At 49.0% G+C, this 23,524-nt stretch overlaps 1 protein-coding gene and 1 pseudogene across 1 annotated transcript in view; both read left to right on the top strand.

Annotated features, from left to right (window-relative positions):
• The window catches only part of LOC144160089 (uncharacterized), a 31,890-nt pseudogene extending 23,471 nt beyond the window's left edge, over window positions 1-8,419 (top strand).
• Window positions 8,420-11,968: 3,549 nt separating this feature from the next.
• The window catches only part of LOC144160088 (uncharacterized), a 38,937-nt gene continuing 27,381 nt past the window's right edge, over window positions 11,969-23,524 (top strand). Inside the window, exon 1 of the mRNA XM_077691694.1 lies at window positions 11,969-12,758. Within this exon, the coding sequence (XP_077547820.1) occupies window positions 11,969-12,758 (790 nt within the window). The remainder of the gene's footprint in view (window positions 12,759-23,524) is intronic.

Below are 23,524 nucleotides of genomic sequence, written 5' to 3'. Positions count from 1 at the left end.
GGTTCGAATCCCGGTGCCGGACAATTCCCACCGGATTAAAAAAAAAATCCGCGTGGTGATGGAATTGCAGAATGAGGCTTGCTGTGCGGCCTGACTCCGGCGACCATCGCCGGTAACGCACTCCCTCACCAGAGCAGGATTGGCCACCCTGGTGTAGTAATGGCCACAACCTCCCATGAATACGCCAATTGACCCAAACTGGGCGCTACCCATTGAATCGTTGCCGGCCGAAAGGCGGCATGCGTTAATGTGCGTTTACCCGAAATAGCATTATATCCCGCAAATTGTGTAGCATCAATACCACTGACTTGTTCACTCAGTACTCTAATGTTGAGCCCGTGAATTAGCCCGTGCACTGGGGCAAGGCCTGCAGGAAAAAAGCTCCTGCCTTGTTATGTTCGTTGGCGAGAACAAAGCATGCGATTACTTCAAGGCAAGGTGAAACACGGTTGTGGATGCCTTTGTATAGTCCCTTATCGATATATGTTTGCCTGTATGAACGCTTAGGGCTTGTTAAAAGGCTGTTATTTCGACCCGGTCGTGACACGGACGCGTACGCGAGGAAATTTTTTTTTGGCTCTTGGGGTGGCAAGACTAACGAAGCAACACTAATCCTACGCCTCATCTTTGTTACTTATAATTTTCTCACAGCCTGAAATGCACGTTATGGTGTTGCGTGTTGATAATGGGCTGCCGATATTTTTAGTGCGCATCACTTTGCTTCCTTGCGCAACGAATATGTGCACAAGTACGTAGACGGCGCATTTGAAAGTTTTCGTTAAGTCAATCAGCTGCAAGCTCGCGACAAAGCACCACTGCATTGCCCGCGATTGTAAGAAGGACTTTTTTTTTTGAAGTTGAAAATGCGGAAAGTAGGTTTAGAACACCTACGCTGTCAAACTGTGATAAAAATACCGCATTCACCGACCAGAGCCTTACGTGAAACAAGGGCGATCGACTTGAAAGTAGTCGAGCCATATTAAAACATGCCTTCCGCATTGAAACAGTCAATACAACATATGGATGACAAAAATATGTTTAATTTCGTGTGCACACACACATATCTGTGGTACACCTGAGTATTACGAGGAACTGCATGCAGCCCAGAACCTGAACCCTCTGCGGCGTTAGATCAAGGGACCTTCAAATGGCTGCGCCTTCAGAATAAGTTTACACAGCCATGCCTAATGCATCCACTCAGTGGATGCCTGAAGTACCAACTCTTTGTAACGTTACACCGTTCGATAACGCTTAGATATCTTCGCATTTGTGGCAACGTGCTCAGGCTCCGCAGGCCGGATGTCGCAGTAAGTTATTTATTCAATCAATGGGCACTTTTTACACTAATTAAAAACATTGGCACTCACGTCAAGTAAGCTCCTCCTCGCCACGTTTTTGTCGGCGAGCGTCAGTACTACGCCTGGGACACCGGCGAGACTGTGTCGGAAGCCTGCAGGCTCTGAGAGGGATACCAGCTAGAGACGGGGATAGCTTGCGGCGGAGACAAAGGGAAGACGCTGATGCTAGACGTGCCTCTTTTAAGGTCAAATCGCGTCAGAAATAAACCACAAATAAGTGCACGGCAACGTGCCTCCTCCCTGTCCAGGCGGGAAATGTCCACGTGAATTACTCCAGTACTGCAGATTTGAGGCTTCGCTGTGGTCACGTGAACAGTCAGCTGCCAATAACGTGACCACCCCCAGTAGGGGCAGAAGAAAAAACCCCAAGCAAAAGCACAGCAACTCCCTTCACTCTGCCTCCTAGGGATAACCACGCACGAATTACCAAAGGCGGCTTATCCAAGGCCCCGTAGGGAACACCTGCACAGGTATCTTCCAATCCCGTGCACACTGCCGGTTGATGCATCCCCCCAGCAAGCCCCGGGTGCAACATGAACAAGACGGGAAAAAACGCGGTCTAGGTGTGCCTGGGAGAATATTCCGCAACCCGCGTTCACGAAGGAAAACGTCGATATAATTATTTATCCGTGGCTGTATTTATGCACGATAAGCAGTGAACCGTACTGAAAAGTATAATAAACTAGAGAGGCACCGGGAAAATTGAATCAGTTGCTTCCCACAGACCAAAAGCAAGAAGTACAAAATAAAATAAAATCGAGAGAAAATTTGGCGTATAATAACTCTCACGACCCGTCTCAAAACAAGATGTCAGTGCTCGGCCGGCGTTCTCTATTTTTTCCTCCGATATCGCTCTCGGTGTTCTGGCACCTCTCCGAACTAGAAAAAGGACAGAGGAAGACGATGTATATGAATTATACGAAGGAAAGTAGACAGCATAACGGGGCAGCTCGAGCTACAACCTAAACTTGGACTGGGTCATGTCTGCCGTCTTCGACAGCGCAGGCTCGTCTCGGTGATAGCGTGCCCAGAGTTCATAGAAGCCGCCCGTCAGCTGGCAGGGAACCGCCCTCTGCATCTCCCTCCCTTACCGTTCTCCCCGGGTTGTCGTTTTATCAGGCGTCTGTTTTCTTCCTATCGTCCTTCTCCTTTTTATTTCCTTTCCTACCCCCCTGCTTCAGGTCGGTGTTCAGTGGATTCGTTCGAAAGACGGTGTCCTTAACCAAGTCGAGAGGCAGTTGATAAAAATATAAAATGCTCGAGTGCCCTCTTATCTCTCAATTCTTTTAGAGTTCATTTCGCGTTTCCGGATCCCCAAACCAAAGGAAATTCGTGCGGAAATTACTTTCCTTATGAATTTCCCCCTTTCTTTACCCTCCAGAAACAAAAACACCATAGAGTCCCCGAAAGCTCGGATTTTGATGTATGCAATGCTGATGGCCCGCTTGACGACAGACAGCGGCGTAAGAAAAATTGAATCGGAGGAAAGTATTGACCACTTCATATTTAATTTCCCCCGGCACTCGGTTTATATTTTGTTCCCGTTCATACGGTTGTATAAGAATGAGATGGTGGGTACAGGTAATTTGCATAGCGGGCAGTTTGGTCAGGTACTGAGCCGTAAAGTGCAAGACCCCGGAAATATGATTCTGGCGTAAGGTCGTCCTTTCGAAACCATAATGATAAAAGGGATTTGTTGTAGAAACGCTGCTGCTCGGGCCTTTGTGACGCCACAGGATGACGGGGAAAACGGAAATAAAACCAAGCAGGAGAACCTTCGAATGAGCAAACTTCATAAAATGTTTGCCGGAACACGTGTAATGCCTGCAGCATGGCGTAGTCCCGCTGTTCGGAAATTTTTAAACGCCTGTTTTTTTTTACTTATTACATTCGCAATGTATACGTCTTAGACGGCCTTAATCACGTGTCATTCGCCGACCTGTCAAACAACTCTCTGTAAATCGTGCTTCACCTCAAGCTAAATCATATTGAGAGAAAGCCAACTTCATGGAGGAGGCCACGAAGGTGTTGCAAACAAAAAAAAACGCTCTTGAAGAGATTTTTGGCCTGGTTGTTAATATAATGGGCCTCCCAGGGTATTGACTGTGACCGGATAGGGTATTAGCCACACACTCCGAGGGGTTATCCAGGAAGCTGAATGTAAATTGAAAGCAGGTTCTGCGTGAGAGAATTTCAACCCAGCGGCGCCCCTTTAATCTTGCAAGACAACTACACTGGTAGCCTACAATATGCGAAGCATCGTGTAACAAAAGTTGACCAACGCGTGTTTGCGGCAATACCAGCCACGACAGTGATATATTTGCCGTAAATACCCTTTTGTCGAATTTTACCGACATCATCCTCGCAACATAAAATATCAGCAACGCCCCGCTTTGTTTACACTTCCTGCTTACGATTCTGCCTTCACGCTTTTCCCGCCTGCCCCACTAATTATTGCGGGGCTAAGCCCCACGGTCTTGCGGCCGGGTGAACTCGCTGCGACATATCCAGTGAACACGCAGCGTGCAACTTGGATTTCATTTTATTCCCGGCGCTGCGGCAGCAGCTCCGCACTCGATCAGGAGATCAGGTGTCCGCACCCTTTCGCATCGCGGGCTGGCTCATAAGGTTACACCTTTGTTGTCCCAGGCTGAACGTCTGCTGCGCCAACGTTTCGCCATCCGGGCCCCGGAACGACGATCGCGAACGCAAACACCGAAGTACATGGAGAAGCAGCCCCGCCTAAAGGCCGGTGGCTAGGATTGCTCTTGCGGCAACACGCATGCGAACGTGGCCGTCACGCTGCGGACGCATTCAAGCAGTGACCTCGAACACGGAGCGATCGTTTTTACAGCCGCGGTTCCTTTATTCAACGTGCACTCACACGTGACGCTCGCTTAAAGGAGCCATGAAGAGAAAATACAAGTTGGGTTTATTAGAAAGACTGCTTAGTCCCGATAACAATGATACCAATATCATCGCAATCTCGAAAAAATAACGGAGATATTAAAGAAAACGTGTGAAGCCGTGGCGACCCCCTAGCCAATTTCTCGCAACTTTTCTGTGACGTCACGGAACCTTGTTTGTGCAATTGGCGCCCCCCTAACTGACCTGTCGCGACGACACATGACTGGACCTCTAGTTCCATTTTACCGCATCACTTGAATGCTAACGTGCAGTTAACGGACTGAAAATTATGTTTTATTGTTGGCCCGTATGACGTCAATCTCGCTCATAACACGTCACTGTGGCGCAAAATTTGAAAGTTATTAAATACTTGCTTTTTTTTTCGTTAAGAAACATCTTTTGGGGCTGCAATGCATCTGAGTGAGATACTGTATCCTAGTTCTTTCAAATTAAACGAAGTTGTATTTTCTATTCATGGCTCCTTTAAGGACGAGTTCATATTACATTCCTCCCCGAAAATATATGTTGTGCGCGCGAAAGACAGCGTGAACCCTTCTAGTCGCTTAGGAACGTACAGTGTTCTGGGAGGTCATCTTTGGGATCCTTTCGTAATCCTCCATGAGCGCGGGCGCTTGAAGAGATGCTATCCAGTATAAATGCATTCGAACCGTGGGATTCGCGTCGACGCAATAGTTCGGATATTAAAAAGAGTTTCAACTGAAAAAAAAAACCGCGGTACATTCAAGCCAGGCAAATATTCGCTGTAGTTTTTGCGCTACTCGCCTGAGGTTTCATGACATGTGTTGCAATCAGCACGAATGCCTGTGAAATGTGTTTCATCACCGTGACGGTGATTGAACGCTTTTCCTTCAGACAGTCCCCACAGAGGCTTCCCGTCTTTTTTTACCGGCTCCGGCCTTTTGGTACACGGGCCTTTCGGGACATGAGCGTTTCGGGACACGAGTGTTTCGGGAAACGGGTTTTTCGGTACCGGCCGTTCTGGTACAAGGCGGTTCGGTACAGAAACGATTCGGGCGACCATTTTGGGCAGCAAAATGCGCCCGCATTGTGGACGTGGGAGTTGCAAGCAAGCAAATTGTATCTGCCTTTCCCCTTACCCCGGTTTATCCGAAACGTTCTGTTAAGACCTGGTGGACACACGGCGCGTGTGTAAAACCGGACTTCTATAGTGTCAAAACGGTTACTTTAAAATTGAGAAAAAGGAATGGCTTTAGGTAAGACCATACATGCGTCGATCAAGAAGAAAGAGTTTACAACCGCACACTTTCATGAAATCAAGGTTTGACGAAATCTCGTCTGGTCGAATGAGAAGTTCATAGATGAAAACAAATGGTGTACGACCAAAGGTTTATTAAAAAGGGGAAGAAAGATTATCCGACTTCCGTACGGAAGCCCTGCTCAGTGAACAAGGCTTCCGTACGGAAGTCGAAACGTCTTTTTTACTCTTTCTAATAAACGTTTAGTTGGAGACCACAAGTTTTTAACTACGAGTATACCTTTATCTCATAAACCACGTGCATCTAATAAACCGAATTTAGATCGATCGTCGATGTGTTTGCTTAGCGCGCGAAAAATTGTCGCATCAATTGGCTCTTCGTCTTCGATTTCGTTCTTTGAGGGATCGCGGATCGATTGAAGGCACTTTAGCAAGGGTTTGGCGAACGTTTAGCGATGAGGTTTTAGTTCTTCGGTTTACAGCAAACCTAGTTTATAATGGAATGGTTTTATTCGAAATCTTTCTGTATTTAATGTCTTTCACGGTCCCCGCTGTAGTGTACAGAGAGCACAGTACAGCCGCTTTTAGCAAAGTTTCGCATGCGACGAAGCCAATATCCTATCCCGAGGAATTCGCTGTCACGAGGATTCGGTGTCTCTTGCTGCGTAGCTTAGCTAAGGCATCGCAGGAAGTCTAAGGCATTATTAAACCTCTTAGGTCTAAACTTCAGGCCCTTTGTATCCATTCGATTGTTATAACCCGCCGATGTGTGAGAACATTGTTGGAGCTGAAATTCCCCATCTAAAGTTTTTTCCGGTTTAGTGTAAATAAAAATTTATTAAATTGCTATACTTCTCATGGTGGTAATTCGGACACGCCATGCGGTTTCTCCTCACGTTCAGCAGGACGCCATCGGCGTGCCCGCCAAACCATGAAGATTAGGAGAGCTAGGATTAGGAAAAGGAGAGATTGTGCACGCTTCTTCGCTATCTTATGTTGTGTGAAAGCTAGTATACTAGATAGAATACTAGTCCAAAGGCAGAATCCTTGGTTTTATATCTTTCGTGTCCGTTTCAAAGTCCCGCTACGAGCTAGCTCTGATTGGCTGAGGGCAGGCGACGGACACGTGACACAAGAAAAAGGAGGCGCGGCGTTGATTTATGTAGAGTTGCACAGTCTACAGTCATTGCATGTACAACTAAGTCACGTCTACATGATTTTTAGGGTTCAATGCGCCGACGCTACACCTAAACTATGAGGCGCGCCGCAGTGGAGGGCTCCGGATTAGTTTTGGCCTCTTGAGGATTTTTAACGTGCGTTGATATCTCGACACACCGAAGTTTTTTTTGTTTTTCCCAGCCGTCCGCGGCCGGGTTCGAAATCGGGTCGTTGGGCTGAGCAGAACTACGCCTTATCCAGAAGTGAAAGTCTTGGGGGGAAGGAGGGGGGCTCAAAAGTAGCCCTTTGAGAAAGAAGCCCAAGGCATATTTTTTTGTCCATAGAAAGATTTAAAAATTACAACTACAAGTCCTCGAACGCTTGCCTGCTATATCAACAAGCCTAAAAATATTTTTATCAGTGCCAACAGAACAGGACTCAAGTAGTTGTGTCTTGAGGTGTGGAACGGAATTATTACAGGTATTCGTTTCAAAAACCCCCCGAAATTCACAAGAACCAACTCTGTGCCTGTTTTGCGTTACTTCCATGTCGTCGGCCCCCATTCAGACAGGGCTGGCTTAAAGATAACACTTGTAAACCAACAAAGCTCAGAATTCAGCCCCTGGGGCAGCGATTTCAAAATACAGGGTGCATTTTTCGGAGCCAAGTGGAATCAACTTTTACATGGGATACGTACTTGCTTCCTGCAAAAAGTGACTGCAGTTGAATTGGCGAGTTTTTGATAAAACTTTTTATAACAAATTTCTCAAGTGTAGCCAGTCTTTAAAGTTGAGGTTACCTGTTCCGAGAAAGTAGGGTCGCTAATCTTTAGATCAGACATTTCTTTTCAAATTCGTTCTTCGGGTTATTTTTTCTCAGGATGATTGCCAGGCCGCATAAGTCTGGGCATTTTTTTTCTGGAATAATTGCATTTTCGGTGCTCTTCTGAGCGCAAATTCTTAAGCCAACAACAGCAGCTTCCCTTTTGCTTTTCTCATTCGCAGACACTGCCGACCTGTTCGCGAAGCCCGGCGTTCCGTGCAAGCCATCTGCCGGAGCAAGGTGTGCCTCAAGATCTCCTTCTTTGCCACGGCCACTTTCCTGCTCGGCATGGTCTTGCTAATCACTATTCGGCTGTCCATGCACGACCAGTTGGTCACTGTCGACTAAGACATTGCCCCTGCCCTGGACAGCTGGAAGGTGCAGGCTCTGTGCCTGGCCTCGATCAACGTGTTGTTCTTCGTACACACCGCCTCCGAGCACACGTCACACCGGCCGTTCCTGTGCAACATGCTGGGCGACCCTTTTCGAGCAGCTGAAATCGGCCGTCGCCTTCTTCGTCGGCCAGTCCCGGAACCAGAGCGTGCGACAGGCCGTCGTCGAAGAAGCGCGGACGATGGGTGACCTCGTCGTGTTCCTGTTCGTGGATGTACCGACACCCGGCCTACAAGTTCGTGTCCGGGCACGAAGGGGCCACCGAGAACTGCCAAGACTCCGTGCGCTTCGTCACCAAGATGGACGACGACGCGTTGATGAACATGTTTCTGCTGGGTTCCAGTGGGAATGAAACTCGAACGAGCGGAAGGATGTTTCCTCAGAGCTAGGACGTACAGCCTACTTTACGATGAAAAAAAAAAGGTGCATTCCATACGGCCAAGGGTCGTGGTCGCAGATGCTTCAATGGGTGACAGAATGCCGCGAGTAACACTATGGTACCCCGATGGGTTTACACAAATACTTTACGTCTTTCACAATGTAACGAGTCAGTACAACAACAGTACACTACAATCTGTCTTATGATACAGTACTTTACTTTGCAATGGCGCATCCAGCGCCAACGGAGGTCCCGACTGGAGGCGGCCCCGGCACTCAGGCACCATTTGGTGGCTCACTGCAGTGGAGCTGATGAACGCCTTCTGCGGCAACATGCACGCTTTCGTCATGATCCACGACGACGGGAAGATCGACAGCTTGCTGCAAGTTGTCTAGAGGCCGCATAGAACGCCTCATATGTGACTGGGAACCTCGTACGTCGCCATGGTCTAAGTGAGTTCTGCCTTCCCGGATCTCCTTTAGAAAGAGTCCTGCGAGACGTTTGACCAACTGCTCGGGAAAACCCCGCCTCTTTGAGTCGCAAGTGTTGTGCTTTGAAGCTCTCTCATACAAGGTGGTGGCAACTTCGGTGTAGAGCATTCCGCAAGGCGCTTTGGGCGATTCCTCGCATAACCACTTTTGAGTGCGCCGATGAAAATGGCCACAGGCTATTCTGAGAACGGGGGGAATACTGCCAACAGACGTGATGCGCGTGAAGGTGCGGAAATAAATTGAAGATTCGAAGTTCGGAGTTCATCTGTAGTTCCCTTGCTAAAACCAAGCTACACAAGGTCGACTCGACAATGTCGCAAATGTGTTCAGTATCTTGCACCGACGTCACACCATCTGGGCACTCCTAAAGGACCAAAACATTGTCGACGTACCTAAAAACCTTCGTTACTTTGGTGGCATTTAACTCCTCTTTCAGCTTCCTGTCAAACTGCGCCAGCAGAAGGTCGCTGAGCAGCGCGGCCAGGCAAGATCCGATGCAGACGCCAGTCTTCTGCACATTCAGGCTCCCTTGAAATTCCACGAGGGAAGAATCCGGGTAGAAGGCAAGAAGCTACATCACTCGATCGACGCTTGTGCCGCAATGGTTCTGGAAGCTGACCGAGGCGAAGTTGTCAATGCTGTTGCTTACGGCCTGGAGTAAGTGCGAATGGGGCAGAGAGTAGAACAAATCCTTGATGTCTATGAAAAACGCACTCACGCCTACTTGTTCGGTCATTTTCAGGGACTGAGTCACCTCAACAGGGCTCCCTACGGGAAAAGGGTCTTCGACCGTGAGCACAGACGATGATCGTTGTCAGTACACAACTAAGCACCGCTGCTAGGCCACACGCACAGTGAATATAGCCCTTTAAGGGCACTGAGTCTTGTGTGTTTTTGCAGTGAAAATGGGGTGAGGGTCAGAGTCTTGCTGTTTTTACAGAACTCGCAGTCCCGTTAGCCCAGCACTCTGTCCCAGTTTGATGGCCTTGGCCCGGACCTTCGCCGGGATACGGTCTTCAACCCTACGGAAGTTGTCAGCAATAGCGGCCTCCGCCTTCAGACGATACATGTCGGCTTTGAGCACAACAAAACCGGCCTCCGTGTCCGACTGCGCAGGCTTCAGTCCCTCGCCGTGAAGTAAACAGGCCACATTATCCAAGTTGACTCTCCCCTTGCTTTTTGCGCTGCTTGGCAGCGCGTCAATGCCCTCTGAAATGCACCTGTCCACTTCTCCTTCATTTGCTTTTGAAATAACGCTTCGCACAAGCGCGACCATGCAGGTGCGATCCATCTTCTGCTGAAAACAGAACTTTGGGCCGAGCTGCAAAATGTTCAGAGCTTTGTCGGGAACGACAGCGTCTCCCCCAACGGGAATCTTGCCACTTGCTTTGAGTGAGGGGGGCTTCTTAGGGAGTCTGGGCAACATCACTTGCCACACAAGCATGGTCGTCTGCTCAGCAGTGTGCAGTTCTTCCATGAAGAGGGAATGGTGGTTTCCGAAGGAGCTTGCGTCAACACACGCCACTAGAAGGCAATCCTTCAGGAGCCGCACATCACGGCACGCAGCTTCACGCAGAGCACGTGACAGTTTTTTGCCCAGTCCACAAGACAACGGCAGCGGTCCAGCCACGTAGGCAACGGCAGGAGGAATGAAGTAGTGTCTGACTGAGAAGGCGAGGAGGCGAGCCCGACAGGAGGCGGCAATCAACAAGTTGGTGCAAACGCAGGGATTACGATGAAAAAGTGAAAAAGATGAGCCCGAGCCGGTGGAAAATATTGAACAAGAGTGCGAAACTGGACGAGTTGGTAAGGATCCATGATTATAACAGCGCAAGGGTCTGCACGAGAAAAGCTCACAAGGACGAGCGCTGACTGACGACTAAATTCTATTGACAGAAACCACGAAATGTATACGAAAAAGCAAGAGCACAAGCAAAACAAGAAAGGCAAACAAAGGTTACAATAAGATTATTAAACAGAGGTGTCACCCTCCACAGCCACGCCGCCCAAATAACTTATCTCTTTTGCATGCAGAGAGATTGACGGCATGTTTACACATGAGTCCTGCATTTTATAGATTGTAAACGCCTCCGCAACTTCACGTGTTCGTTGATCCGGGTATCTGGTCCCAATCGAGGCGTGGTCAAGCTTGGGCGAGCAGCCATGTTTTCCGCAATGAGTAGCGAGGTTGCTCCCCTGGAACATCATGAGCGAATTAGCATGCTCACGTTGGCGATAGTTGATGCAAGGCCCCTTCTGCCCTACGTAGGACTTCCTGCAGGACAAAGAGACATTGCACACCACAGAGACACTGCATTCCGTGTAGGGGCATTTATGCTTGACGTTGCAACCACCCAAGCTACGGTCATTGTTGTTGACCTTTCTGCAGAGTTTGGAAGGCTTATTGGGGGCGAAAAAACCCACTCTGACGCCGGCCTTCCTTCCAGTTTTCATAAGCGTGTATGACACCCGGTGCAAATATGGGATGACGGCGACTTTCTTTTTCTTTGTGGCGTGTTTCTCAGGCCTGCCTTCCCGGTTCTTCTTGCAAAAGAGACACGTTATGCAAAAGAGATAATTTATTTGTGCGGCATGGCTGCGGAGGGTGACACATCTGCTTAATAATATTATTGTAGCCTTTGTTTGCCTTTCTTGTTTTGCTTGTGCTCTTGCTTTTTTGTATGCATTTCGTTGTTTCTTTCAATAAAGTTTAGTCGTCAGTCAGCACACGTCCTTGTCAGCTTTTCTCGTTCTGTCCCTTGCGCTGTTTTAATCATGGACACTTACCGACTCGCTCAGCATCACACTCTAGTTCAAATTAATGGGCTGCTTGACGTCTGCACACTTCAGTTTTTAAAGTGGCCTTCATTAAATGAACAAACTCATTTCTCAGTAGATATTTCAGTTGCAATATATGCAGGCATATTAAAATATTGTTACACAAAATGTCAGGACTGCTTCACTGTACGGGCAAATCCTCCCCGCCAGCTGCACGGCCGATGAAGAAGGGAACGAGCGCTTCTTTCGGGCGGAATCGATGTTGGCTGCACGCTCTCCGGTGAACCACCGCCATTACTGTGAATAAACCCCACTTCGCCTCTTACTCGCCTGCTTATCCCCGTAACAGTTTTGGTGGAGGTGCGGGGTAATCCCAGCGGACAACGGCGTCACTGGATCTTCGTCGAAGCCGTCGCGTAGCTGGCCTCTCGCCCGTCCAGAAGACATGGCCCCTCCGACTCAAGGCAACTCTTCGGTGACACCTCCCAACGGCTGGCAGCAGCCACGAGAGCCGCGGAAGTTTGAAGGGAAACCCGAAGAAGATGTCGACGAATGGCTCACCCACTACGAACGAGTGAGCAAGTACAACCGCTGGAACGCTGCGGACCGGCTTGCGAACGTCGTTTTCTCCTTGGACAAGACAGCGTTGACGTGGTTTGAAAACCACGAGGAAAAGTTGACCACATGGGACGGATGCGTCGAGGAAATCAGGAAGGCCTTTGGTGATTCGGAAGCGAAAAAGAAGAAGGCCGAGCAGACACTCCTTCAGAGAGCGCAAGTTCCCGGGGAAACATGCACGACCTACATAGAGGAGATACTGAAGTTGTGCCGGGTCGTCGACGCTAGGATGCCGGAGGACGACAGAGTTGGGCATATACTTAAAGGCATTGCGGAAGACGTTTTTAATTTTCTCATCAGTAAGGACAACCTGAACACCATCTCTGACGTAATCCAACACTGTCGCAGGTTTGAAGCGCTCAAGATGCGTCGGATAACGCCAAAGTTTGGTCGACTACCAAACGTCACAACGGTCGCCAGCGTGGACGTCAACTCGTCTGTCGACCTTGCGTCGACCATACGGCAAATAGTCCGTGAAGAGCTGCTCCGACACAGTGACGTTGCCCGTCCCTGGACCCCATCTCACAACAGCGACTTACGGCATGAGGCACCTCCGAGGCACGTGGAATCGTTACGACCATCTGTCAACGTGGCCGACTTCGTTGACGATCGGCGAGGTGACATGTATACTAGCCCGACACGAGATCGCTACTATCAATCACGAGGCCGTTTCCATCGTCCACAGGACGCCTACCACCCGGACGACTATCGGCGTACAAGCCCTTCCAGTCGCCAATTCCCATCCGGGCGGTTCCACTCTCCTCGCGAGCCACCTGTTTGTTACCGATGTGGGGTCCCCGGTCATATCTCGCGGTTTTGCCGGCGTCGCAGCCCTGGATCAAGCGCGGGCCCGCGGTTTACCTGGCCTAGGGGTAGTAATTATAACCCTAACCGTTGGTCGCCACCATTTCCACCCACTGGCAACAACCAGCATCTTAATGGTCCCCGCAACGGCTCTCCCGCCTCCGACAGGAGTTTGACGCCACCGCCCCTACGCCAGCGCCAATCCCCGTCGCCTCGGCGGCGCCCCTTGTCACCGCCGCCGGGAAACTAGCCGGCGTGGCCGATGGGGGTGAGGTCGCCGGACAGTCTCTAGGAAACATACCTCTGCCCGTCTTTATGGTCAAGAACAAAGTGGAAGTGTTTATTGATGGTGTACAGACGATGGCTTTAGTTGACACTGGAGCAACAGTTTCCGTTATGAGTAGGGTTTTTAAGGAGCGTATTGGGCCTAAAGTGATGTTCAGCTGGGACCGTGGTGCCATATTTCGAGGTGTTGGGGGCGAGTCATTATGCCCCATCGGTATTTGTGCGGTTGACGTTTTCCTAGCCGGCAAACACTTACAGGATGAATTTGCAGTGCTTCCGAGGTCCACACATGATGTTATTCTCGGTATCGACTTCCTCCGTGAATGTGGCGCTATGGTGGACTGTGCGACGGGCGAGCTCTCCATAAACAGCATGTTCCATTCAGCACTCGCGGAGGAGCCTTCTCTCTGGGAAGAACGCGTTCTGGTTGTATCCGAAGACACGCTTCTGCCCGCCCGCTCAGCGTCTCTTGTTCCCGTATTGGCCCGCGGTGCTGATGAGCCTACCTTTTGCGCTATAGCTGAGCCCATTGCATCAAACTGCATCAAGAAAGATGTTTTGTTACCGAATTGTTTGATTTCGGTAAACGGTAGGCGCAGTCTTCTATGGGCCGTTAACTGCTCAGCGGCTGGTACTGTTTTGCCGCGGGGAATGAAACTAGCGGCGTTTGAAAAAGATGTGAGAGTATCCCTGGCAGCAGTGACCGAAGAAAATTGTTATTTTGGTGGGAGCTCGGCTACCCTCGACGGACCATTCCTGCAAATGATAAACAAGGGTCTTTCTTCTACCGAGAGGGAGGCACTAGCTCGTGTACTCTGCAGACATGCATCGGTGTTTGACTTCTCGCAAAGAGACGCCAAGATCGACATTCCGTCGTGCCGCTCGCGACACACCATCGATACCGGAATCTCCCGACCAGTGCGACAGAAGCCTTACCGGGTTTCTCCGAGCGAGAGAAGGATTATTGCCGACCAGGTCAACGAAATGCTGCAAAAGGGTGTTGTGCAGGAATCAGCCAGTCCGTGGGCAGCACCGGTGATTCTTGTAAAGAAGAAGGATGGCTCTTGGCGATTTTGTGTTGACTACAGGCGCCTGAACGCAATCACAAAGAAGGACGTCTATCCACTACCACGAATAGACGACGTCATCGACTGCCTGCACTCTGCTTCGTATTTTGCGTCAGTCGACCTAAGATCTGGTTACTGGCAAATTCCGATGGATCCAGACCACAAAGAGAAAACGGCTTTTGTTACCCCCGACGGACTCTTCGAATTCATTGTCATGCCGTTCGGCCTCTGTAATGCTCCTGCTACATTTGAGAGGTTCATGGACACAATTCTGCGAGGCTTGAAGTGGGAGATTTGCTTGTGCTACCTCGACGATGTGGTAATTTTCGGCCGTACTTTTGAAGAGCATAACACACGCCTTGACACTGTCCTGAACTGCCTAGGAAAGGCCGGTCTTGTGTTGAATTCGAAAAAGTGCCACTTCGGTGAGCGCCAAGCACTAGTTTTGGGCCACCTAGTTGACAAACATGGCGTTAGACCTGACCCGGAGAAGATCGCAGCCGTCAGCCATTTCAAGCCGCCCCAGTCTGTGCGTGACCTTCGAAGTTTCTTGGGGCTATGCTCCTATTTCCGCCGGTTCGTGCCTAAATTTGCAGAGCTGGCTGCTCCTCTGTCCTATCTTTTGCGCAAGAATGTGCCTTTCAACTGGACGTCAGAGTGCGATGACTCATTTTCCCAACTTAAGTTTTTGCTCACTTCTGGCCCGATACTTCGCCACTTCGACCCATCGGCTTCGACGGAAGTGCATACGGATGCCAGCAGCATCGGCCTCGGAGCAGTACTCGTGCAGAGGCATCACAGGGCCCAACATGTCATCGCCTATGCCAGCCGCACACTCAGCAAGTAAGAAAGAAACTATACTGTGACCGAGCAGGAATGTTTGGCGGTTATCTTCGCTGTGCAGAAGTTTCGCCCTTACATTTACGGACGTCCTTTTACAATTGTCACGGATCATCATTCTCTGTGTTGGTTGGTTGGACTACGTGGTCCATCCGGGCGACTCGCCCGCTGGTCTCTCAGACTCCAAGAATACGACTTCGTTATATCCTACAAAAGCGGCCGCCGTCACACCGACGCTGATTGCCTTTCCCGGCTACCACTTTCAACGACTGCGTGCGACGCGGACAATTTCGACGACTACCTCGCGCCACTATCTGAGGAATTTCCCAACGTTGAAACCTTTCGACGAGAGCAACAGAACGATCCCAAGCTGGCCCCATTCTTCGCCGGTGCTCGTGCATCCGCCCCTTCTAATCGCTTTTCTCTTCGGGACGGCCTGCTTTACAAGGCAAACAACGGAGCATCTGGTGCGCGGTTTCTTTTGGTTGTACCAGAGAGTCTGCGCTCTTGCGTACTGCGCGCTATGCACGATGATTTGATGTCTGGACACCTTGGTTACGCTAGGACATTACACCGCGCCCAAGAGCGCTTTTACTGGCCCAACATGCGGCGCACGACTGAAAAATACGTCGCCACCTGTACAGAATGCCAGCGTCACAAGCGTCCTGCCGCCATACCTGCCGGTCTTCTTCATCCTGTGCAACCACCCACTGCTCCTTTCGAGCAGGTTGGGGTTGACCTTGTAGGCCCACTTCCACGAACGCCTGGCGGCAACCGCTGGATTATCGTCTGTGTTGACCATCTGACGCGTTATGCGGAAACCGCAGCTGTTCCAACTGCTTCAGCAACCTCTGTGTCTGTATTCCTGCTGCATGCCCTTATTCTTCGACACGGCGCCCCTCGTGTGCTTATCAGTGATCGTGGCCGCCAATTTATTGCGGATGTTGTGGAGGAATTACTTCGGCTTTGTACTTCGCAGTTCCGGCATGCTACCCCGTACCATCCACAGACGAATGGATTGGTGGAACGCACGAATCGCACACTCATCAACATGATCTCGATGTACATCTCCTCCGACCATAGAAACTGGGATGAAATACTACCATTCATCACCTACGCTTACAACACCGCCCAGCACGAAACCACCGGCTACAGTCCCTTCTACCTCGTCTACGCCCGCTCAGCTAGGACGCCTATTGACACCATTCTACCATTTTCCTTGCACAACGAGGCATCCATTGCCAAAACCCTTTGCCTGGCTGAAGAATCCCGCCAATTAGCCCGTCTACGTACACTGTCCTCGCAGCGCCGTTCTAAGGACCGATACGACGCTCGCCACCGCAGTATTGCATTTTGTAAAGGTGATCTGGTGTTGCTATGGACACCGTTAAGGAAACGTGGCTTGTGTACCAAGTTTTTGTCCCGTTACACTGGCCCATTTGTTGTTGTGGATCGTGTCAGCGATGTCACCTACGTCATTTCCCGTCTCACTGCGACCGGACGCCGGGCAAGCAAGACTCAGCTTGTACATGTTGCACGCCTTAAAACATACAACCCGCGCGCTGCTGAATGACTCTCCCAGGGGGTTTCGTCTGCGGAGGGGGAAATGTTACACAAAATGTCAGGACTGCTTCACTGTACGGGCAAATCCTCCCCGCCAGCTGCACGGCCGATGAAGAAGGGAACGAAGCGCTTCTTTCGGGCGGAATCGATGTTGGCTGCGCGCTCTCCGGTGAACCACCGCCATTACTGTGAATAAACCCCACTTCGCCTCTTACTCGCCTGCTTATCCCCGTAACAATATGAAGGCTGTGGGGCTTCTTAGTTTGTGTTTGTTTTAACCTGAACTCTGAATTGTCGCGAACTATAGACAATACAATCAGCAAATCTTTCTTCTAGAATCGGCAGATTGCTATGGTTTAAAAAAGCATGAATGTTGAGAGATGGCTTAAAAGCAATCTCGGTGCATCACGCGAGTTTAGGCTACAACATAGGCCCGATTTGAAAATACAAGATGGCGATATTGTGTCGCTGAGCAAAAACATTTGACTCGGATATTTTGAAATTCTAGGCCGCTCTAAGCACTAGGCGAGGATATGAACCATACTCGAAAGCATTGAAAAAAAAAATAAAAAAAATTTAAAAATGTGTTGCGCGGCACTTTAAATTGCGGTCTACTCTATTGATGGAAACCTATCATCGCTTGTTCCTCCACGGCCGTTGGATATGGAGGCACAGAAAAGTCCTGATGTGTCGTGCAGCAATAGTGACCCCAGATCGGTATCAGTTTCTCCGAATACCGCAAATCAATTATTTCGGCCGATGAGGAATTCGGGGATAAATTGCAACATCTCAAGTAGCACTCTGTTGAGCGGTAGCCCTCTTCTCAGTTGTAGCACTCTATAGAGCCGCGGTATTTTAAGGAACGGTAGAATTGGTGTAGCGGTTGCCCCGTATTGAGCGGTAGTGAATATTTGGCAACCGCTCTGCTCAGCGGTACTAAAATGGGGTGTGGTACCACCGTTTCGCTCAAACAATATTCTGTGACACCATGGAAATGTCCCCGGAAGGTGGCGAGGGAGTAGGGACTGTTTCATACGTTTTGTTGAATATCTCTATTATCTATTTGAAGTTTTTATGACAATATTGGAATCATTGTTACCATGATGAAACGGTCTTATATATTTTGGCCTCATTGACTCTTTACGAGCACAATTCCCGGTGCCTGCCCTCGCCTCGCACTCGTGGCATTCGATCAGGCCCTAAAACAAAACCTCCTGCTGCATGGGGTCATTATTAGAGAAACTCTCAATCTGAAAGCACCCACATGTGAATTGCCGACACACGTGCCTGTTTCATGAAAAAACAGACTCCGCTATACATGAGTGCGTACATTACCGCAATAACTTTATACATGAGTGGCAACGTAGTTAACCTTTTTACTTGTGTTAATTCGGTGTTTACCCACGAGAGCCAGCCATTTCTATAGGGCTTTGCGCAAGCTCTATGGGTTTGTGTGTGCGCAAGGAATGCGAACGCACCGGAAGTGGCCTAAGTACATGAGTGCTTTTTTCGCTGCGAGTGTGTCCCGTCGTCATTTCGGATACTTTTTTGCCGCGTTACGACCCCAACAAACTGCGCTTTCATGTACGCTTACTCTGAGATTTCATTTTAGCGGCTGAAAGGCCGCTTTTATAGAAGTTAGCTTTCACTGCTTTCCCTGGCGTTGCCCGGAGCATTAAGTATGGAAGTGCAGAAGCGGGCTCTCAGCGCGTACGTGACACTAACAAAATTTAGAAAGCGCGAGAAAACACTTGGTTCAAACTATCGGCGGCAGGTAACGTGGAGGCCACGAAATAATGAAAATCAGCAGCCGATACCGAAGTTCTGCCTATTGAGCGTGTTAGCCACACATACCTGTGGGCAACAAAAAAAATGTTAACCTTGGCGATTGGCTTTACCAATCTGTGAACCGTAAAGCTCCGGCCTCTCTGTCCTGATTTCTGAACGTAATAGTGCCGTGGAGAATTTCCAGGCTCTATTGCCATGGAGACGTGAATAAAAGGTAAATTCACATGCGCATGCTGAATCTTTAAAAAATTTCTTGGCAACCATCCAGCGCTCCTTTCTCCCGTTCAATGGGAGCAATAAACGTTTTCTCCTTCTCCTCGTTCTCGGTATCGTCGCGTGACCGAACAAGTGCGAAAAAGTAAACTATGGCAACTTTTCGTTTGCGGTTTACCGAACCTCCGAGAGAAATCCCATAATGAAAGTTCGCAGGATCATAATTCAATCTCAGAGGAGGAACATGCAGCCGTTATAATTAGTTTTGAAGCTGGGTGTTCAAATCTGGTGAGGCCTCCCTATCGTCCTCTCCAGAGATTTTCCTACACATTCACTAATAGGTGTGTACACCCCCCCCCCCCCCCCCTAGTATTTCTGGACACTCCTCCTCGAATCTCGAAATTTTACTCATGTCAATTTTTGCATTAAACATCAGGGAAGTTCGGTCAATCCCCCATCGAAGCATTGAAATGCCACATTACTTCATTGATTCGAGGCCGTTCTTTCTTTGCAACTCGAGATCTTTGAAGATACTGTTTCAACATCTGCATTTGAAATAGGGAATTTGGCGAGGCTAAGTGCTACGAAAGCTATTTCTGACGTTTTCATATCTTGTGATCGTCAAAAGACAATCGGAGCCTGCTTGATAAGTGCTGGGTAATTTCTGGTACTCCGTAAACATTGTTTCAAACACTTGGAAATGTCCTTATACGTCGAAAATGGTGATACAACTAAAAACTGATCACGGAACTTTTTTTGGTGAAGCTTAATATAAAAAGTAAGTTTTTCTGATCAAATAGCAAACACCACCTTCCAGGTGTATATAGATACAAAGGGAAGCATATGTGACGGGGATGAGCATTTGGTTAATACACGTCTATTATTTGCTAGTAGAATAAATAGAAACAGTTTGTTTAGTTTATCTAGCCTCGCGCCTCATCAGCCCCTTCCCACCCAACAAGCCATTGAGACATCCGCCCTTGATTCGATTCCTGGGGAAACCCCTGGCCTTTGGTAATAAATGGGGCGAAAACACCTGTACCAAAAGTACGGTTGTCGATAGCACTGTTGAGGAAAGAAGAAGCCGACGAGCTTGTGCAGTACTATCACCACCATTGGCGTTAGGGGAGAGGAAGAAGTGGAATAAAAGACGTTCTGGGTTGTGCCATGGCCAGGGCCCAGTTTATCAACAAGCCTAAGCCTTGAAGTTCTCACACTTCTGTCCAATCATTTTACAGCCAGGTACTGGAGAACTGTTTCAGGGTGCCTGCTCCGAGACACGAGTAACGGCCGCTTCCACGAATCATGCTCCCTCCTGGCGTATTAAGGGCCGTGAAGGGAATTTACTTTTTGGCCGACTGAACATACTGCTTTTTTCAGAATAACGCAGGGGTCACTTTTAACGCAAACTTCCGGAAACAACGGTAGCAGATATTAAAAAAAAAAAAACAGACGAAAGAGTGGTAGCTCTCCAACCAATTTTTTGCCTGGTTCTTAAAACACCCCGTTGAATTGTTTTCACGATTGGCCTACCAAATCCACCACCGATAAACATGGCGGTGCGACTGTAGTGGGGCCTATAGCTTCATTGGACCGTATCATTTGATTAGTTATGGGCAGTTTAGAGGTGGATAGCCCTGTCTTTAGCATTTCCCCTAATACACACACTGATTACGTCACTTAGCGCGAATTTTGAGAGTTTTTCTGAATATTTCTCATCTTGTTTCGGAACAATGTACGTAATTCTCTTGTCTCTAAGTAGGGTAAATGGTAAGGAGAATACTTAGGCCAACAATAACATCAGCCAATTGATAAGCAATAAGAAAATAATTAGACAAACAATGACGACTGAAATGGGGGAGAGCACACTCGCGCGAAACTTGGGGTCCGCTTCTTGGAACGGCCCTCTTCTGTCACTCCTACGCCTTGCATTCAGCGTACTGCACTATAGGCGCAACCATATTCTGCAAACCATTATGCTTGCTTGCTCGGTTGCTCTCATCCCCCTCCCTCCCTCCCTCCCTCCTTTAGAGTTGTTATCGATGTGCAAGGCACCACAAACGCTCAACATGACACAGCAGTGATCCGAGGCGAATGACACGCAGTGAGCTGGGTGGGGACGTGACAAATGGCGTCGAGGCCGTCGAAGATCATCGGTTGAAGCGCGAGGAAGCCGAGTCGCACAGCGTCCCATTGACAAAGTGCCCGAGCAGCGGAGCCAAGGCGCAGTAGTAGCCACACGTTTTCACTTCATCGTTCGTTCCGGCTCGCCTCTTTGGCCGCTTGGCTCTCGCTACCGGCACGCGCCGACGAGCAGGTAGCCATGCGCGACACCGGTGACGGGCCACGCCGCTCGCCGCCCGTACAGCCCCGTCTGGGTACGTACAATGGCAACGAGCTGGCCGCGTCCTCGGAGAGACAAACCTGTGCGCGGCCTGTGTTTGCGCGCGCGTTTAGTTCGAAATAAGTCTCTCCGCGCTGTTGGCGAGCAACGCACGAACAAGCGATGTCCCGCACTCCTCAGTTTGGTCCCCTGCGTCATTGTAGAACTCGATGCTGGGACAAAGATGATTGATTGATTGATTGATTGATTGATTGATTGATTGATTGATTGATTGATTGATTGATTGATTGATTGATTGATTGATTGATTGATTGATTGATTGATCGATTGATCGATCGATCGATCGATCGATCGATCGATCGATCGATTGATTGATTGATTGATTGATTGATTGATTGATTGATTGATTGATTGATTGATTACAAGAGTATTCGGGCATCGCAAGAATGGAACATTAAAGTGTGAAAACAGATAACCCATACGGTCTATTACTGCCACGTGCAATATAATCATCCCTAACCGAACCCATTCTCAAGCCTCCTTTCATGCCTGCGCCCACAACGATCATATTTCACGAACAGGCATTACACAGAGAAATGACGCAACAGTTCGCACTAATGGACAGGCAGCGACAGCTCTTTTGCTGATACACGCTATAACGTAAGCTCTAGAAGTCTTCGGTGCAATTCGCCGGCAGACACAGCCGGGCCCGCACTGCAGACATTCACATGCACCAGACGAGAGGAAAAGGCGCTTAAAGGCTTCCTCCAGCCACTGGCAATGCCATCGGTGGATGCCCATCATGTCTTACGACTCTCTGACGATACAGGCTGCACGCACGCCACGAATTCTCTTTCACACCGGCTCAAATCAAATCACATCAAACATTATTATCCTTGACCATGCAAGGAGGCACATGTATTACAACACTAATCTAAAGCAGCTCACATGGAAGTACATTTCTGTGACCATGCGCATGCGCCGTGGAATCGAGGCAGCGCTCGAATCAAATAGACGCTAAAGCGGTCGAAACATCTGCGTTTGAGCGATCTTCTTTCCTAAGGGGAGCGGCAAAATATTTAGGAAATTGCACATGCGTGGGAGTGGCCGATCCAGGCCTAGAGTTTTATTAGTAAATATCAGAGGGAAAGTTTCAGCCGCTGTCTAGCTAGGCGAGAAGCGCTTCAGCGAGCGTTCGATCATGTATCGAGCAGGCACGTTCAATTTGTCCTTGGCATGGCTCTTGAACTGGCTGAACAGTTGCCTGTGGCTGACAAAGTGCAACAATATCTCTGTAGAAGGTTAATCAAATTTGTTTTTGTTATTAAAAGTTGTAGTTCCAAAAATAATAGTTTGTCAGAGAAAACCTAGACGCTTCACGTAAGATGAACAAAACGAGATGTTACCCTTTTTTGTTGACTTTGCCTTCGAGACAAAAAAGAAGCCTTCTGGCTAGCCAAGCCAAGTAGCCGAGGAACGTCGCTAGCTGCAATAGCGGTGTCCAGGACGGCCCGCGATTGCAGCGCCTCATTTCCTTCTTGTATATATTAGTAAGAAACTATGAATCCAGTGTTCTTCCGGAAGCCAAACCGGTTCTCGAAGCCGGACACGCATGCGTAGACGCATCCTCCATGCTTTTGCACGCTCATCGCCGGCGCCTCTTGAGAACCAGTGATGGCATTTGCAATTCACGCTTATTACTACGGGGATCAAACCGACCGGTTCCAAAGGTGAAACTATAGCACTTTGCCCATGATCCTTAGCTGCTGCACAAATGAGAGAGCGGTCTTTTCATTGAGTTTTATAAGCTGGTAATACTGGCAAGGCTATCGTAGTGACACTCTCAGGGCAACTTCCACCGGCATCTTTTGCGACATTCGTCGTAAAAAGAAAGAAATAACTGTGTACCGCACTCCTCCTCCATACGTCAAGTAGTTCGCACAAAAAAAAAAAACGCAGAAATCAAAGGGAAGAGAGAGACCCAGACATGACGCAGCCGTAAACAACCCTGCCGAAATAATTCCAGCCAAATACAGGAGGAATGAAAGCGACGAAAGATGCGCAAATAGTATGCATCAGGAGGAAGCCTTTCATAAGTAACGTCAGGCCTCCGCCTTCGAAACCAGTGAACAAACTTAAGTGCAAAGAGGAATTCTTTTACCTTCCCCTGTATGTGGTGAATCAGTGCCCTTTTAAATAAGCTTCTAAGCTTTTTATTTGCCTCTGTGGTTCGCTTCGCTACCATTCAGTGTAGTTTAAGCTAGGCGCCGTCCTCAGGCTAATCCCCAAGCAGAACGGCGGGGTTCAGCGCTCATTACCCGATATTAATTATCCCCTTCGGTGCACCGTGCCCGTAAAGGAAGCAGCATGCCATGATAACGGATTGCCGATACTTCCGGTGCATACCTCGTGAAACTAAACGTGAGAAACGGACAAGGAAACACAGCCAAGTGTACTCTCCCGGAAATTTTTCGCGGGC

This window comes from Haemaphysalis longicornis, unplaced genomic scaffold (genome assembly GCF_048455015.1).
Source record: "Haemaphysalis longicornis isolate Haplotype H1 unplaced genomic scaffold, Haemaphysalis longicornis Haplotype H1 scaffold_10, whole genome shotgun sequence".
Lineage (NCBI taxonomy): Eukaryota > Metazoa > Arthropoda > Arachnida > Ixodida > Ixodidae > Haemaphysalis > Haemaphysalis longicornis.
Note: the sequence above shows the minus strand (reverse complement) of the source record. Positions and strands in the feature narration are given on the sequence as shown.